This window comes from Podarcis filfolensis (genome assembly GCF_964270895.1).
Source record: "Podarcis filfolensis genome assembly, chromosome: Z".
NCBI lineage: Eukaryota > Metazoa > Chordata > Lepidosauria > Squamata > Lacertidae > Podarcis > Podarcis filfolensis.
In genome coordinates, this window is record NC_139617.1 from 47430856 (window position 1) to 47449906 (window position 19051).

Consider the following 19051-nt stretch of genomic DNA (forward strand, 5'->3'; position numbering starts at 1 on the left):
AGGCTGATCGCCGAAGAATTGATGCTTTTGAATTATGGTGCTGGAGGAGACTCTTGAGAGTCCCATGGACTGCAAGAAGATCAAACCCGCCCATTCTGAAGGTAATCAGCCCTGAGTGCTCACTGGAAGGACAGATCGTGAAGCTGAGGCTCCAATACTTTGGCCACCTCATGAGAAGAGAAGACTCCCTGGAAAAGACCCTGATGTTGGGAAAGATGGTGGGCACAAGGAGAAGGGGACGACAGAGGACGAGATGGTTGGACAGTGTTCTCGAAGCTACCAGCATGAGTTTGACCAAACTGCGGGAGGCTGTGGAAGACAGGAGTGCCTGGCGTGCTCTGGTCCAGGGGGTCACGAAGAGTCAGGCACTACTAAACGACTAAACAACAACAAGGGGCTACTGGACAATTTTTAATTTTTTTATATATATTTATTTTCAGTGGGTTTACTTTTAAATATAGCTGGGTTGCATACACAGCTCATTCTTAATGTTGCTGTACTTTTAAATTAGAATCATGTAACTGTTGAGTTGAAAGGTACCCAAGGATTATCCCTTCCAACCCCCTGCAATTGTTGTTTAATTGATAAGGATGATAATTTATATTTATAATACTGGTTAATGTTTATTTTATTAGGAATTCTAAATTAATAATACTCTAAAAGGGAGTTCTTTTTCCTGGGGGGGGGGGAACCTTTTGAAAAACTGCACCCATTATAAATATTAATTTAAAACCGAAAGCAGAACCAAATCCCAGTCAGCATGAAAATAAATGTAGCATCCAAATGCCTGATTGCAGCCTGCTCACACTCCGCACTGGAGGAACCAGGCTAAGGGAAATGTGGGAATGTCTCTGCCAGGCCCTGGGATAACATCGCAGTGAGCATCACGCAAGCCTTCCTGTCTATTAGTGCAATTCATTATTTGCTTCTCACTTGTGTCTACAGATGCTTATCCTGAACACAGCAGAGAGGAAGAACAAAATTCAGCAATAAACATTAACAAAATAATGATGATGATGGAGGAAAAAGGTAAAACATGTTTTTTTTATTTGTTCCTGATATTATTGTCATTTGGGGATTTATGGACTGCCTTGCAGTTCCAAAACAGAGGCATTTGAGGCTCTTCACAGCTAAGTGACGCTGGCATCCTTTTCTAAAAGTCAAACTCTCCCCCACTGCTGCAGGGGGAGAACATTCAAGCTCTGTCTGTACTATGAAAAGCAACCTGGTATTAAACCAGATTCACTGTCACAACTCTCTCCCAGTTGAGAACTGCCAGATTTGAGATGGTTACTAGTCATGACAGCAGTGTACAGCCTCTAGTTCTGTAGCCTCCAACGTGGCGCCCACTGGGTACCACAGTGACCTCACATATAGCTTTTGGGGACCCACCAAAACCCTCTGCCCAACACTATTTCTTCTTAATTGAGTAGGTTGGTGTGTGGTTTGGCCTGAGTCCCTCTTTTTTTTGGGGGGGGGAGGTAGGGGAGAGGAAGGTGTTATTGTTTCCCATGTGTTTGCTGCTGTCTATTTGTTTTGGGGGTGGGTGGGGGTGTTTTGCCTGCTGTAAGGGAGGCGTTCTGAGCACCATTGCATTGCATGTATATCCCACTTTCTTTTTCAACAAGCTCAAGGTGGCATACATGGTTCTCCCCCTCCTCATTTAATCCCCATAATAACCTGTGAGGTAGGTTAGGCAGAGAGGCAATGACTGGTCCCTCAAGGTCACCCAGTAAGCTCCATGGCTGTGGGGATTTGAACCCTGGTCTCCCAGGTCATCATCTGACACTCTAACCATTACAGCATCCTGGCCATCACCATTTTTCCTTCTGTGAAATGGGCATTTTGTGCTGCAGACAACAATTCCTTCAATCCCTTCCTTCAGTTCCTTCAAACAAGGACAGTTGTTTAGGTCTTCATGTCCATGATCAGAGGTACCGCAGAATGGATATTGTAGAGTTAGAAAAGGGTCAGAAATGGGTAAACAAAAATATCAAGAAGATGGAACGACACCCCTATGGGGAAATGAATTTGGACCTTTTTTTAGTTTAGAGGAAAGGTGAGTAAAATGTGACCTGATAGGAGTTTATATAATTAAATGTGGCATGAAGAAAGTGGACAGAAAAAAGCTTTTCTCCCTCTCAATGCTAGAAACCATGGTCAACCAATGAAGCTGAAAAGGGGAAGTTCAGGACAGATAGAAGTCCTTCTTCACACAGTGCACATTCCAACTACAGAACTTGCTCCCGCAGGTGGCAGCAGTGGCCACCAACTTTGGATGGCTTTAAAAGAATATTAGACAAATTCACAGAGGAGGAGATTATCAGTGCCCACTAGCTAGCTGGTGCTATTTTTCCTAGAAAAAAAGAGGTGCCAGAATTCAGCATGAAGGCCTCCCTCGTTCTCTTGTAATGGCAACAGCACCCACCTGAGAGGTGCCAGAACTGAGTTCCAGGTGAGTTCCAGCAAAAAATAAAAATAAGAAAGCCTTGCCACTAGCCATGACGGCTCTGCTCTGTCTCCACTGTTAGAGACAGCAATGCTTCTGAATATCAGGTACCCACAGGACGAGAGAGAAGGCTCTTGTGCCCGGGTCCTGCTTGCTGGCTTGACATTGGCCACTGTGAGGACAGGGTGCTGGACTCAGTGGGTTTTCAGCTCGATTCAGTGGGGCTCTTCCTAGGTTCTTATACAATATACCCTAAACAGCAGGTGCTAGGAGGAAAGAGCAGGGGATGGATGTCTCTGATTAATCCTTGATTAGGAACTTTCTGGACTGGAGATATCCGGCAGCAGCTGGAAACCAGGTGGATATTTGATCCAACCCAGGCGCTTCTTAAAAATAATCTTCAGGTCATACACGACCTTCACGTGTTGCCTCCAGATCTTCAGCAGCCAATTTAGGGCAGTCACAAAACATGTCCTCCCAGCTGCTATTCCCTCTGGGGGCTCAGGCGCCCGGCTGAAGTGCTGGGTCAGGTGTAAAAGATCATGTGCAGAAGAGACTTGTCCTCCAGGGAACCAGAGAGTGGGCACCCTGGGGAGTGGCCCACCTGGGCAGAGAATGATGGATATGGCCGGGATGTTGCAGCAGGCAAGGCCAGCTGTGGTGGCTTTGCGGTGGCATTTTGCTTTTCGTGCTCTGGAGGGGAGGGCTGCAGAAGGGTCAGCGTGAGCGCAGCATTTTTGTTCTCATTGGGGAATCTGATAAAGAAGAAATTGCATCCGGCAAAAATTCACCCTCATGAGATTAAACAATGGTACCAGAGGATAAGGAGGGGCACATCCCAGCAAGTTTTCAAGGGTTGCCACTGCAAAATAAGCTTTCCTCCTCCCCGCACCCCCCGGAAATGTCATTTTAAAAAATGTTGCTGTAGTGCCATCAGTGCACACAACCCTTTCAACAGAGCAAAAGGGAATAGTTCTCTGCCGTAGGAACTTAAAGTTCGAAATCCAAGCGCCGTGGAAACAACAGCGCAAGGGAAATCAGGGGTAAACAAAGCAAACGAACAAATGCAGACCCAGTTTTTAGCACTCTTTGTGAAAAACAGGGAATTTCCCCCCTTCTTTCTCGCAGGTGGCGCTCTTGCCAATGAATTTGCCACTTTCGGCTTACTTTTGTTAGAGCTGAATGCTAAATTCAGGAACAAGAGCGCCTCCTGTGGGGAATGGTAGGAAATGCCAGTGACTGGCAAAAGAATCACGACACTCTACTAATTATTAAAAACCCGTCTGCTTCATCTGGACGATCTGACCAGGACTGTCATCAAGGGTCAACATTTTAAGGGCAGTTGCAGGGAGGAAATATTGCTCCAAAATGTGGAACCCGCGATTAATCTGAGGACGGTGATTCAAGTTCTCTCTCACGTCTGAAATTCATGAAACTTACTTTATTCATGGCACAGTTATATCCCACCTTTTTCTCCAACAGGTGCAAGTTGGTGTACATGATCCCCCCACAATTTAATCCCCACAGCAACCCTGTGAGGTAGGCTAGTTTGAGAGGCAGTGACTGGCCCAAGGTCATTCAGTGATCTTTGTGGCCAGGTGGGGATTTGAACCCTGGTAACACAGAGCCTAGGACTTGCTGATCAGAAGTTCGGTGGTTCGAATCCCGGCGATGGGGTGAGCTCCCGTTGCTCGGTCCCTTCTCCTGCCCACCTAGCAGTTCAAAAGCACACCAGTGCAAGTAGATAAATAGGTACCACTCCGGCGGGAAGGTAAACGGCGTTTCTGTGCACTGCTCTGGTTCGCCAGTAGTGGCTTAGTCATGCTGGCCACATGACCTGGAAGCTGTACGCCAGCTCCCTCTGCCAATAAAGCAAGATGAGCACCGCAACCCCAGAGTCGGTCACGACTGGACCTAATGGTCAGGGGTCCCTTTACCTTTACCTTTATATGGCTCTCTGACAGGGACGCAGGTGGCACTGTGGTCTAAACCACAGAGCCTAGGGCTTGCCAATTAGAAGGTCGAATCCCTGCCACGGGGTGAGCTCCTGTTGCTCGGTCCCAGCTCCTGCCAACCTAGCAGTTCAAAAGCACGTCAAGTACAAGTAGATAAATAGGTACCGCTCCGGCAGGAAGGTAAACGGCGTTTCCGTGCGCTGCTCTGGTTCACCAGAAGCGGCTTCGTCATGCTGGCCACATGACCTGGAAGCTGTCTCTGGACAAACGCCGGCTCCCTCGGCCTATAGAGCAAGATGAGCACCGCAACCCCAGAGTCGGTCACGACTGGACCTAACGGTCAGGGGTACCTTTACTCTCTGACACCTTTTAGTGTTCCCTAACTTCTCTCTTTTTCTTTTCACAGTGGCAACTTAGAGCTGGCTGGGATACAAATCTGGTGGGGAGTTTTAAGCCTCTTTTTAAAAGAAACAAAATAAAACCCTGGTTTTTAAAAGCCTGCTATCCTTTCGCATGCACCTCTTCCAAACACCCTCATCATAATATTGGCATTAGTGCAGTGGTCATGAACCTTTTGAAGAGCAAGGGTGGAGCTGGAAGTCTAGAAAACTCTTGTGGACACTACAAAATACCCATTTCACAGAAGAAAGATTGGGGATGCTCAGACTCCCCTCCCAAAAGCAAGCAGAACACCTAGAACTTCAACCCTCACAAAAGCTACTCTTCCCCCACAAAAAACAAATTCCAGTAGTATTGGGCGTGGTCCATGGGGTCACGAAGAGTCTGACACGACTAAATCACTAAACAACCACAATCACCGTGAGGGTCTCTATTTTCTTTGGACAACGAGGCACAACAGAATCTGTGCTGTCTTTATGGTATATGGTTTTATTTATGCATATATACAACCTGCATCTTTGTGGAGAGAGTGCAGAGCGTTCATATCCCAAGAGGATCCTGTTCCTCTCATTGCGGCAGCCTCAGATTACAAGAGACCCCAAACATCGTGTCTGGCGCTTTTTGCAGCCTAAAGCAGGCTGCCTGCCTCCTGTTCTGGCTTGCAAAAGGGACATTTCCTCCCTGCCCCCGTTCACTTACCTCACTGCTTACTGCAATTCTAGAAACTCCCCCCCCCCCTCCCCAACTCAGGGATTGCCTTTTGCTAATTACCCAGAGCTCAGGGTGGCGTCTCCCTGCTCTGTGTCTGCCTTGTTGATGGCTTTCTTGATTGGTTAATGAGTCTGCCTGTGCCAAGGCGATTCCCTGGTCAGGAAAACAAGTCCAGTCTTTATTTTTACACTGCTAAATCCATTGATTAAACTCCGACATTTACTATAACCAGGAATTATGGAGTTTTAATGAATCCAAAGATTTTAGGGGAGTCTTGTCCCCACGCCCCAAACTTTTAACAATAATAATAATGGGGTGGCTAGCATGCCTTACCAGGCCCCACAATGTGTGTGTCTGAGTGCATTCTGCAGACACTATTGCAATAAAAAATTTAAGGTCTTATATATAAAATAAATGTTCATAAATGTACCAACCAAGCACGTGCATAGGTGTGTGGACCACATGTCTGGAGCAGCACAGGAAGACCGTCCTGAAACCATTTTGACTCCCAAACTGACCAAATGTTTTCTCTGCATGGAGGGAGGGGGTGAGGGAACCTTCCCATTGTCTCAGGAATTGGGAATTCACCATCTCAAAGGAATGGCCAGACTACCAGGAAAGGCAATCAGATAAGGCATTATCAGATAACCTGGCAGACAGGAAAAACAACAACATTCAGATTTCTGTTGTAGACCACCTTTTCTGTGATGTAGGTATGATGTATCTGGGGGGTGGTCTTGGGTTGCGCTCCTTCTGTGATGTATGTATTGTTATGTACTGAAGTTCTCACCCTGGGCCAGCAGGGGGATACTGTAGATAGTTATGCAAATAAGGGATCGAAAGTGACGTTCAGTGATTGGATAGTTTTAGAAAATTGTTACAGTTACATTGTACTGGAGCTCTCTATAAGCAGGCTGACTGAACCCTTCAGTTCAGTTCTGTCCTGGCCCGTGAATAATCAAGAGCTGTTTGAAGAATCGCTGTGTCGTCTGATATGTTCACCCACAACTTAACATGTATGATGTATGGAGGGGTGGTCTTGAGCTCCAGGGCAGGGAATTTAAAATGTCTATATAAGGGCAGGCACACCTTGGTTCTGGGTTCCTCCTCCCTCCTGCGTGTGAGGGGAGCACCCTGTTGCAAGAGCTTTAATAAAGATCAGGCTTACTAGCTGCTTTGCTTCTTAATATTCTCTGCTTGGCCTCTGTTATTTTCTCCTACCAATAGGGAACCTCTGTAAGGATTCTATATGGGCTCTTAGATACCCCATAAGGGAAGAAGGGCAGATTTTGTTTACAACACTATGTTGGGGCCCCCAGTTCACATGTGTTCGAAGTATGGGATACTTCTATGGAATCCATAGAATCAAAGAGCTGGAAGGGACCCAGTGGGTCATCTAGTCCATGGGTAGGCAAACTAAGTCTCGGGGGCCGCATCCGGCCCAATCACCTTCTTAATCCAGCCCGCGGATGGTCCAGGAATCGGCGTGTTTTTACATGAGTAGAATGTGTGCTTTTATTTAAAATGCACCTCTGCGTTATTTGTGGGGCATAGAAATTCGGTCATTATTTTTTCAAAATACAGTGGTACCTCGGGTTAAGAACTTAATTCGTTCTGGAGGTCCGTTCTTAACCTGAAACTCTTCTTAATCTGAAGCACCACTTTAGCTAATGGGGCCTCCTGCTGCCGCCACCACGTGATTTCTGTTCTCATCCTGAGGTAAAGTTCTTAACCTGAGGTACTACTTCTGGGTTAGCGGAGTTTGTAACCTGAAGTGTCTGTAACCTGAAGCGTCTGTAACCCGAGTACCACTGTATAGTCCGGCCACCCACAAGGTCTGAGGGACAGTGGACCGGCCCCTGCTGAAAAAGTTTGCTGACCCGTGTTCTAGTCCAACCCCCTGCAGCACAGGAATCTCAGCTAGCTCATACACGACAGGTGGACATCTAATCTCTGCTTGAAAACCTTCAAAGAAGGAGAGCTCACCACCTTCCAAGGCAGCCTGTTCCATTGCAGGGGGTTGGGCCAGATGACCTTTGGGACCCCTTTGAACGCTACAATTCTGCGAATCCATGAAGTGCCTCATCTCAGCAACCTCTACATCTGGGGTAACTGATCTGGGTTCCTGGGTTCCCTTCAGAGCTTCTCTGAATGGCCCCATCCAGTTTTAAAACCCAGAGAGATGCTGTCAGTCAGAATAGACCAGGAACAGGGTACTACAGCTTCCCATACGTTTTGGGTTTGCCAACACCTGCCACCCCCAGCCAGCCTAACCAACAGGGATGCTGGTAGTTTCCTTTCATAGACTAATCTTTTGAAGAAGTCTGGGTTGAATCTGTTCTGTTGTATGTCACAGAACTCTGGCATTATGAGAGAGTGGGTGGGTGGTTGAAGGGAAAATACACTAGGCGTTCTCTCACTCCACAAAATCTTGTGGTTTGATCTAGCACTGCTGCCCTCACCCTAAGTTTTCTTAATCAGACCCACTCCATCTTTGAGTGTTGCCTAAGTTCTCTCCCCCCCCACCGCCATGTGCTGCCATGCAAGACCAGGCACTGGTGTGGGAGGGTGTCCAACCACATGAAAACGCAATGTGAAGTTTCAGGAAACCGCTGTAGAAGCAGGGTGTGAAAGACGCCAGTGATGAAATCTTACCAAGAAAAAAAGAAGAAGGAAAGGAAAGAGATTGCGATCCCCTGCTCAGCTGCTGCTTCCCTCTGCTGCTGCTTCCAAAGAAAAAAGGCCTCTTTAAAAAGAAAGGATCCGTGAGGTTTCGAGCATCTTATGACAAGGAGGGCAACATGGTAATTAAGCTGTTGGGGGGTGAGTTATGTTGTTTGATGGGAATGTTTCTCCTGATATTTTTGTTTAGGTGCCTTGAACCCCAACCAGACAGATTGATTGATTTATTTAAAAAATCAAATCAATCAAAATGAATTGCAATTACTTTTTAAAAAAAGATTAACACAGTTCTAAGAGACCCCTGGGGTTGTTTGGTTTTTTTGCACTTGGTTAACCAAGGGCTAGCAGTTGTGTGCTACTTTAATATAAATTTAAAGTATGATTTTACATTGCACTTGATTCACTGCTTTCTGCTGCTTTACTGTCTCTGACTTTTTTCATTTTATGTTGCTATGGCGGGGAGCTCCCTGGGAGAAGGGTAAGAATTTTATCAAGCTGCCTGTTTGCTTTTTTCTTAGGACAGTGTTGTTTTTAAATGATAAGCTGAAAAGCTGAAGGAAGGAGAAAATAAATCTCCCCATCTAACTTCAGCTAATCTTGACTCATGAGCTTGACGTTCTCAGCCATTCACTGTTTCCTGAACGCCACATATACAAGCTCCCCTCGCCTCCATGTCCTCATTAGTCTACCTCTAGAATGGGCACATTTTGCACACTTTTGAAAACCAGCATCCTTTGCCAAATTTGCAGCTAAGGCTTCAGATGGAAAAACTTTCATTTTCACATCCAATTTTGGAGAGTAATTTTTTTTAAGGTAAAGATTAAAACATTGCCAAATCTTATACATATGGGTTACTTCCGCATTGTTGCTATTTGTGAATGAGATTCATTAACATACCAGCAAATTCAGGTTGTGCTATTATAGTTGATTTGGGGTTCTTGTGCAAAAAAACCTATTCCCCTACCCCAAAACAGCACACACCCAAACTTTCATAATAAAGAAAATGATGATGGCGAAATTGACTGGGAAAATCAGAAAACAGGAAGAGAAGAACTTTAAGAAGGAATGGGAATCATTTACAATGTATTTAAGTGAACACCGTAAACAACTAAAAACTTTGAGAGGATTTGAGTAATGCTTATAATGTACTAAAAATTATGGTAAAAATTGACTATTTAAGAAAAATAGAGAAAATAAGAGAAGCAGGTGAAAAACGGTTGATAGTGGTCACCATGGAAGGGCGGAGGGGAGTCGAAGGATTTAAGGAATCCTAAATGATGATGTTGATGTTCAAAGTTTGAATGTAAAGTGGCAATGTAAAACTTAATAAAAAAGATTTGACCAAAAAAAAAAAAAAAAAAAAAAGGAAAGTGATGGGAAAATACACTGGAAAATGTGGGATAACAGTTGCTTTGTTGCAAAATCATTTTACCTCTGCATTGAAAAAATCAGAATGGATGTTCAATATATACCGTAGCTAAATTCATCTGATCACTCCCTGAAAAAGAATCAGGATGAATGCTCAATTCAGTGGTACCTCGGGTTACAGACACTTCAGATGCTTCACGTTACAGACTCTGCTAACCCAGAAATAGTACCTCAGGTTAAGAACTTTACCTCAGGATGAGAACAGAAATCGCGTGGTGGCAGCGGGAGGCCCCATTAGCTAAAGTGGTGCTTCAGGTTAAGAACAGTTTCAGGTTGAGAACAGACCTCCAGAACGAATCAAGTTCTTAACTCGAGGTACCACTGTATACGGATCATCTGGAGATGCCCTTTAAAAAGACATTGATAATTGCATTTTTGAAAATTGTGTTAATATCCCCCCTCCCTGTGAGCCTCATGGCTGAGTGGGGATTTGAACCCTTGTCTCCCAGGTTCAGCACTCTTAAGCATGACACCAGTCTATTATCATATCTACAAGACACCTCCTACGCCAAATTCTCTAGGTGTCATACAAACAAAAAGAGAGTGGAAACCTAACAATAAAAACCACAATCAGCTTGATAGGCAACTGTCAGAAGAAACCCCAGTTTAAGCACCTCAGGTGTAAAACTTCTGAATGTGAAAACTGATTCTTGTCCACTGAGAAATAAGTCCAACTGAGCTTAGAGGGGCTTACTCCAGGGGAAATTGCAGTCAAAACCAGAAACGTCGACAGCTGGGAATGTTATTAACAGTACAAAGGAGGGTTAGAATAACTTTTGCTGTAAGGGTGTGGTTCCTTCTACTGTATATAGATTATAGCAGGTGACGGTATATTTTTGGCTGCTGCCGGTATGTTCTCATTGAGCTGTGTCAGTATGCAATGCTCAGATTGAGCAAGCTCTGCTTTCCTCTTTAGATCTCATGCATTAAAGTGTTTTTTCCGTACGATTAAGATTTTGGGGTTGTTTTTTTTAAAGAGTGCCCATTAGGCAGGACACAATTATTATTATTATTTGCCAGAAAGTAGGAACTAAGTAGGACCATAGCTTGATTCAGAAGATGCACCTAAACCTTCCCATTCTACACAAAGCCTTCTGCTTGTTTTATGCCAGAATCAGCCTTCACCAAACTGGTGCCCTCCAGCTGTTTTGGGGCCTCGGCACTTAATATAGGCAACACATTTCATTAGAACCACCACTTCCTTCCCGCCTGGCCTTCAGAAAGGCAGCGTTCACTTGAAATGTGTGAGCAGGCTTCTATTTAAAATCTCTGATCCTCAGAGTCTTGGTTTACAATGGTGCTGATTGCTTGTTGCTCTTCCTTATTGGTTTTTAACCCAATCCTATTGTTTTATCTTGTTTTATTATGCTTGTGAGCTACTTTGAAGACATGTATGGATGGGAAGGGCTGTAGATCAGCGGAGAGCACCTGCCTGGCAAACAGAAGGTCGCCGGTTTGAGCCCCGCTAGCCTCTCCAGGTGGGGGTGGGAGAGACCCCCTGCTGGAAATCCAGGAGAGCCTGGTGGACAATATTGAGCTACTGCCCATCAGGGTAAACAGTACTGAGAAGGATGAGGCCAATGGTCTGACTTGGTATAAGGCAGCTCTCTATAGTCCTAACTGGAAAGCAAATAGCTCAGTAGTAGCACACTTTGCATGCAGAAGGTCCCATTTTCAATCCTCAGCATCCCAGTATCTCTAGGTTGGGTTGGTGATGCCCCCTACCTGAAATCCCAGAGACCAGCTGCCAGTCAGTGTAGTCAATACTGAGCTCAGATGATCAATGGTCTGATGGTATAAGGTGGCTTCTGACATTCCTATGAAGCCAATAGTTTTACAGTTGTCTTTGGAGGCCACCATTTAGAAGTCAATTAAAATGGAATTCAGTAGAGATGGAGCCTTTTCTGCAGTGGCTCCCATCCTCTGGAACTCACTTCCAAACGGTCTTATAGCTTTGTATCACATTTTTATGTACTGATACCTCTTGGGTGATACCACTACAGTCTATATACCACTTTTCAGTCCAATGAGTACCTAAATCAGGGAGGAGCAAATAATCAAGCCAAACAACCAAATGCACAAGTTTTTAAAGAATATATACTTTGCATTGTTGATTGGGGACCCTGTTAACCTGCATAGTCAGCAATTACAGCAGGCATGTCCAAAGTCTGTTTTGGGGGGGCCCCGTCCGGTTTTATCCAGCCTCTGTGGCAGTTTATATATTGGGGTCAAATCATAAAAAAGAACTTCAATCCTAGAAAAAGCTCACAAATCTGGCCCTCTTTGAAAAAAGTTTGGGCACCCCTGAATTATAGTACAGTGGACGCTTGGGTTGCGAACGTGATCCGTGCAGGATGCACGTTCGCAACCCGCATCTGCGCATGCACGGGTTGTGATTTGGCACTTCTGCACATGCGCAAAGCGCGATTTAGCGCTTCTGCGCATTTATAACCACCGAAACCCGGAAGTAACCCATTCTGGTACCTCTGAGTTTTGGCGTGTCCGTAACCCGAAGAAACGCAACCTGAAGTGGCTGTAACCCAAGCTAAGACTGTAATCTTATTGCACACGGTGGGAGGAGGAAGAAGGAGGAAACACTGTCATGTTTCTGTGCCAGCAGTTACTTTCTGAGACCCAGGCATCGTGGTAGAGAGTTGCAGCAAACAGGTCATGAAGCCCAAAGGAAAAGGGAAAGTGTCATGTGTTCTGGTGAGCCCCCACCTGAGTGTAGCAAAGTGCTGAAACAGCAGCCACTGTTCAAAATTGCTGAGACCAGTTGCTTTGCTCCCCTTCCCAGCTGGAGTAGAGCCTGTGTACGATGCTCACATGGAGAAGTCCAGCTCCCTGGCCAGTTCTGATCCTTATGAAAGGTGTATTCAGGAATGATGTTTTCTTAGTTCTTTTTGCGTGGGTGGAACATGTTCCTTTCTTCTTTCTGGCTTCCTGCTTGCCCTCCAATGCTTTGTTGTTGTTGTTTAGTCGTTTAGTCGTGTCCGCCTCTTCGTGACCCCCTGGGCCAGAGCACACCAGGCACTCCTGTCTTCCACTGCCTCCCGCAGTTTGGTCAAACTCATGCTGGTAGCTTCGAGAACACTGTCCAACCATCTCGTCCTCTGTCGTCCCCTTCTCCTTGTGCCCTCCACTGGCGATCAGCCTTCTTTATAGTCCAGCTCTTACTTCCATACATCACTACTGGGAAAACCATAGCTTTAACTATATGGACTTGGACTGCTAGGTCCGCGACTCTTTCTTTGATCTAATATGTCAGAGCAAGATGGGCTGAATGCAGTCAGGAGAAGATATGTCATTTACTCAGACTGATTTGTCTCATCAATGCTATTAAGTAGTTCACACCACTTTCACACCAAAGCCTTTCTCACAAACAGATGCCAACAACAACAACCATTACTAAAACTTGAATTAATTTACGCTGATTAAATCAATTTATATGCAAGTTGCTTTATTTTCAAATATTTCATCCCATGGTTTATTTCCTATCAATTCATAGAATCATAGAACTGTAGAGCTGGAAGGGTCCCCAGGGTCATCTAGTCCAACCCCCTGCAATGCAGGAATCTCAACTAAAGAATCCCTGATAGAGGACCATCCAACCTTTGCTTAAGAACATCCAATGAAACAGACCCCACCACCTTTGAAAGGAGTTCATTCCTCTGTTGAGGAGCAAATACTGTCTAAAAGATCTTCCTAGTCGGAACCTCCTAGTTCTTCCTAGTCGGAATCTTCTTTCTTGCAATTTGAACCCACTGGTTCAGACCTACCCTCTGGAGCAGCAGAAAACAAGCTTGCTCCATCTTCCATGTATTGTCCCTTCAGATATTCGATATTCGATATTCTAAACACTTCTATGAGAACTACTGCACTTTCTACACTAATAAACTGGGTGGTTTGTCCCAGTTAGTCTCGAGCCTATGGTTTTCACTGCTTCAGATCTACTCCTTCTTCCACTGAGTTGCTGCTAAACAAATTAAAACCTTGATCAGGAGATCCAGTGATTGTTAATGCATTGGTTCATCCATGGTATGGACTGGCTTTGATTGGATCTCCATATATGTATAGCATACTTGTAAAGCAAAACACTTTGCTATAATCCTTACAACAATCTTACAGGGTAAATCAGTGCTATATTGCCACTAGGGAAACTGAGTCCAAGAGTTCATCTCTATGTCCCCTCTGGCCACCACAGGAGTGAGTTCACAACGAGTGCAAAACCTCTGAGGACTTCCTCATTTGTCACTCAGCAAGCATGAGGGATGCACAAGACCCCGTTTTTCATTGTTAGAAACAAAGAATTTCAACAGTTCATTGCTCTTTCACAAGGGAAGCTGGAAAGAAGAACCAAAAACTTGTTTCTGCATGATGTGGGGAATTCTTCTATCTCCACCATCTTCATTTTCTATCTCCACCATATTCATTTTCAAAACTTAGACCAGATACCAGACGTTAGGAAAGACCTTCCCCTGCGAAGCTTGCAGAGGTTTTGCCAGCCAGTGTGCGGACAATACTGGACTAGATGGGCAACTATAGACTACTGTGGTCTAAGGCAGCTTCTCATAACTTTCTACACAGTCAGAACTTTACAAAAATGGATGCTTCTTTCTTGGACTTGTTTCCCTGGAGTTGACTCTCCTCTTCTCTTCTCTGTTGCAGCGTTCTAACGCCCACCCTGACTGAAGGACAAGAAATGCTGACTTTTGAATTCAGGAGAATTAAGCACCTGCTTAATGAGCAAGAGGATGGTGTCCCCTGCCTGCACAATGGCCTCCTACTCCATGATCACCATGAAGAGATTTGCTGGCGCAATGTTCCTGCTTGGCGCTGTGTTCTTGAACTTGACGTTCCTTGCCCAGCCATTCCATAACCCCAGCAGAACTCAAGCACAGAACCATTCCCTGATGGTCCTGATCTGGGACTGGCCTTATGGCCATGCCTTAAATCTCACTGGCAATCCCTGTGCCACACTTTGCTCCATCAAGGGCTGCCAGCTGACCTGGAACCGCAACCTGTACAACCAAGCAGATGTGGTAGTTTTCCACCACTGGGCACTCCAGCACCGCAGATCGCGCCCCCCTGCATCTAAGCCCCACCCAGGGCAAAAGTGGGTGTGGCTCTCCCTGGAGTCCCCCACACACAGCAAAGACCTAGCCAGGTGGGATGGAGTCTTCAACTGGACCATGACGTTCAGGCGGGACTCTGACATCTTCATCCCTTATGGGGAGCTTGTCGCCCAACCATCAGATGAGGTGGACATCCCAGAGAAATCTGGCCTTGTGTCATGGGTCATCAGCCACCACCACCATACCCAGCAGAGAGCGCAACTATACAGGAACCTGTCCAAGTACATCAAGGTTGATGTGTATGGGAGGGCAAACAAGAAGCCTCTCTGCCCAGCCTGCCTACTGCCCACCATCTCCAAATACAAGTTCTATCTGGCCTTTGAGAACTCTGTCCACCGGGACTACATCACTGAGAAGCTCTGGAGGAACTCCCTCCTGGCTGGATCCGTGCCTGTGGTCATGGGGCCTCCCCGAGCCAATTACCAGCAGTTCATTCCTGGTGATGCTTTCATCCACGTAGACGACTTTGGCTCTGTGAAAGAACTTGCAGACTTCCTGCTCACCATGAATGAGACCCGCTACCAGAGGTTCTTTGAGTGGAAGAGGAGATTTGCCGTGAAGCTGTATGATAGCTGGCCAGAGAGGTTCTGCACCATCTGCCAGTGTTTCCCCAGCCTGCCCCAAGGGAAGGTCTACCACAGTCTGGAGAAGTGGTTCTGGAGTTAGCAATCAGGGTGGGCTGAAGTCAGGGGCCTCGCTAGGTGCTTAAGAACCTAAGGACCTAAGAAGAGTCTTCTGGATTATGCCAATGGCCTATCTAGTCCAGCAATTGACTAGCAAACTCAGAGGTAACTCAAAGCAAAAATCTGCAGGAAAATGGGATGGTTATAGAAGATACATTCAAAAATACAATAATAGTTTTGACTCCGTGCTAGCATTCAAGTGACGAAGGAAGTAAAAGGAGGTGGACAACAATTAAGGATTTATTATGTTTTCTGAATGTATTGGAAAATCTATACAGAAAGGCTTATTGTTTTGTGTACATTCAATTGTAAGATAAAATATATGCGTAGGGACTCGACAGGAAGTCAAAACTGAAGAAAAGATTTTGTAAGATAAAAGGGGGAGAAATATTTATTTTCATTATTATCACTATTTTGTATGTGTGTTTGTGTGGGTGTATGTTTTGTATGGAATGTTTGGGAGGAAATAAGACGGTAGATAACAAATAACAAACAAAATATTGATGTATGTGATTTTTATTTCTCAATTCTGTTTTGTGGTAGTATAGTCGTAATGTTTTTTGTAACATAAAATCATTCAATAAAAATTATTATTTTTTAACAAAGAGAATCATTGCTGCCTCTGACTGTGGAGGCACAGCTGAACCCGCATGGCTGGTAGTAGTCCTTGCAGGACTTGGGGCACATGGGCCAAATTTGCATTTGCTGATTTGTTGGTGTGCATGGAAATTTAGGCTAATTGTCAGAGGGAAAGATCCCCTGTAAGCATTAAGAAAGAAAGAAAGGTTGAATGGGAGACAGCAAGGCAGCAGATCTGGAACCCAGTGCAAAGGACCTAGGGGCCACCCACACATACCAACAATGCCACCTGCTGAATTCAATCAAGGAGCACCCTGGGCTTGGTCCTCCTTGTGACGAGTCAGGATGAGCCTGCAAGAAGAGGGACTCAGGGCCCCATTATTGCTCCACTGTTCTTTTGCACAAGCTTCTTCTGACATGGCCTGTTTCCAAATCGTTCTTCGTAGCAGTGGCAGTGAGGTCATGCCAGGCTGCTTCTTGGGCAAACCATCAGATTGCTCCACAACTGCCTGTGCCTTTGTTCTTGCACTCCAAACCCTGCCCGAGACAGATTTCTTGACTCAGCCCTCTCTTCCCAGTGCCTGCAAATTGCCTCTGCTTCTTTATTGGACCTGCATCTGGATGAACGTCAGAATTCGGCTCCTGACCCAATCCTATCAGGATCCACACCTGTGTGCTTGGCTGCCTGCGGCCCAACAGGCACAAGCGATAGGGGTGTTCCTAACAGTTTTCTCATCTCCGCTCATCAGCTAGGTTGAGCCTGTACAAGACACAGGGGTTTCCTTTCACCCTGTTACAATAATAATAATAATAATAATAATAATAATAATAATAATAATAATAATTTATTTATACCCCGCCTATCTGGCTGAGTTTCCCAGTCACTCTGGGCGGCTCCCAATCAAATGTTAAAACAGTACAGCATTAAATATTAAAAACTTCCCTGAACAGGGCTGCCTTCAGATGTCTTTTAAAGAAAGGATAGCTGCTTATTTCCTTCACATCTGAAGGGAGGGTGTTCCACAGGGTACATAACTGGTACGTGTTTTCCCTCTGTGGGTGGGAAGAGTTTTGTTTGCTTCACACCAGGTGGTGGTTGTATGTCTGGCTGGGCACCGTTTTATGTCTTTGCTGCCTAGGTGGCTGGGAGAAAGTTTAGCATTTTGACATCTGGACCATCCTATTCCCAGGGAGCGAAACAAACTCATTGAGAAGTTATTCTGCGCACGCAGAGGTTGGGTGGCCATCTGACCTGTGATTCCTGCCTTGCAAGGACTGAAGTAGATAACACTTTGGGTCCCTTCCAGCTCCACAATTCTACAATTCTATGACTTGGATACCAAGGTTCAGGTCTTGTACGACCTTTTCAACAGTCACTCTGTGGCTGGCTCAGCCTCCAATATATTAGAGGAGCCAGGGCAGGAGACGAGAAAGGCTCCCTTGAAGAAGCCTCAGGCTTAAAGAGTTGAATCGCAAAGTTCATAAGGGTTCAGAGATCTGATACTGAGAGCTAAGAACATATATCTTTCCAGAAGATGACTGAGAACACAGATAGGGGGGCGGGGGGGGGGGAGAGAGAGAGTGCTGATTAAGCGCTTTATCTCTTCTTTATCTCTGCCATCCTTGTTTAATCTGAAATCACAGAGAGGATTGATCCCACACAGACACAAACTGACCATCTGACACAAATCGCCATCTGACCTAGGTCACAACATTATGATGGAAGATTGGGAAAAATTATGGAAAACTGATTTAAAATTTACAGATTGTTCCCTACTGAAGGAGAATTACATGAAGATGATGTACAGATGGTACACGACACCAGTGCACTTAGGGAAAATGTACAAAACTAGTTCAAATATATGTTGGAAGGAAAAGGAGGGGACATTTTATCATATGTGGTGAGATTGTAATGTAATTTAAAAAATTTGGGAAATGATATACAACGAATTGAAGAAAATGTTCCATTTAACATTTGTTAAAAAACCTGAAGCATTTTTGTTAGGTATTGTAGGGAAAGATCTGCCAAAAAAGCTGAAAAACATCTTCATGTATGCGACAATGGCCGCGAGAGTCCTAATAGCACAAGGATAATAGCAAAAGACTGAAGAAACCCCAACTAAAAAATCATGGCAAGAAAAATTGATGGACTATGCAGAACTGGCAAAACTGACATATAAGCTACAGGACAAGCATAACTGTGACTTTAAAGATGAATGGGAACCCTTTACAAAGTATTTTAAGATGCAACAAAGTGAACTGGACTCCTTGGCTGGCTTTGAATAAACATTCACAAAGTTTTTATTGATCATAATCAGCTAAATAGTTTGAGGATCTATACAACTTTGTAACATGCAGAAAACAGCATTCTCAGATAAACCAAAGACTGGAACTGAGGAAGCCAGGGGTGGGGGTGGGTGGATTTTGTGTGGGAGGGTGGAGGGAGGGAGGAAAAATGGAAAAAAAAAATAAGGATGATATGTTTTTGGATAATATGTTTTGTTTTAATTTTGAATATTTTTTTTAGAAAAACAAAACAAATCGCCATCTGAACCTGTTAGTCAGCTGACAATGAGTTTAACAGCTCGTGTCATGCAAGCAGACCCTCCAAGTGCCCCTATTTTCCAGGGACAGCCCCAGATTTACAGAAGCTGTCCCGGTTTCTGATTTGATCCCGGAATGTCCCACTTTTCCTTAGGACGTCCCTATTTTCATCAGAGAAATTTGGAGGGTATGGAGTTATCTGACGCCTGAGCCATCTGAAGGCAGCCCTGTATAGGAAAGTTTCAAAATGTTTAATTTTTAAAAAAATGTTTTTATGTATGTCGGAAGCCGTCCAGAGTAGCTGGGACAACCTAGTCAGATGGGTGGGGTATAAATTGTAATTTTTTTTTATGGAATGAGACACCCCTATTTTCATTGGAGGGTATGTGCTGATGGGGCAGCAGCTCTATACCTGTTGCACCTGTTGCGCCTCAAACTCAGCCACCTCATTAATAGAATAAATGATAGGTAAGGCAATGATACGTA

The 19051-nt window shown here is 44.9% G+C and overlaps 1 protein-coding gene across 3 annotated transcripts; it reads left to right on the forward strand.

Annotated features, from left to right (window-relative positions):
• Positions 1-718: 718 nt before the first annotated feature.
• On the forward strand, positions 719-16047 carry FUT7 (fucosyltransferase 7). Of its 3 annotated transcripts, XM_083597403.1 has the most exons (3): positions 719-1038; positions 8120-8318; positions 14293-16047. In XM_083597403.1, the coding sequence occupies exon 3, from the start codon at positions 14367-14369 to the stop codon at positions 15423-15425; it is 1059 nt and encodes a 352-aa protein (XP_083453529.1). In that variant the 5' UTR covers positions 719-1038; positions 8120-8318; positions 14293-14366; the 3' UTR covers positions 15426-16047. The 3 variants fall into 3 exon arrangements, with proteins under 3 accessions (XP_083453529.1, XP_083453527.1, XP_083453528.1); XM_083597401.1 differs by lacking the exon at positions 719-1038 and having other exon boundaries at positions 8118-8318; XM_083597402.1 differs by lacking the exons at positions 719-1038; positions 8120-8318 and adding an exon at positions 8910-9009.
• The last annotated feature ends 3004 nt before the right edge of the window (positions 16048-19051 follow it).

Bases quoted from the DNA above. Each gene is read 5' to 3' on its own strand.
- FUT7 (XM_083597403.1), top strand. From the start codon at position 14,367: ATGAGCAAGAGGATGGTGTCCCCTGCCTGCACAATGGCCTCCTACTCC.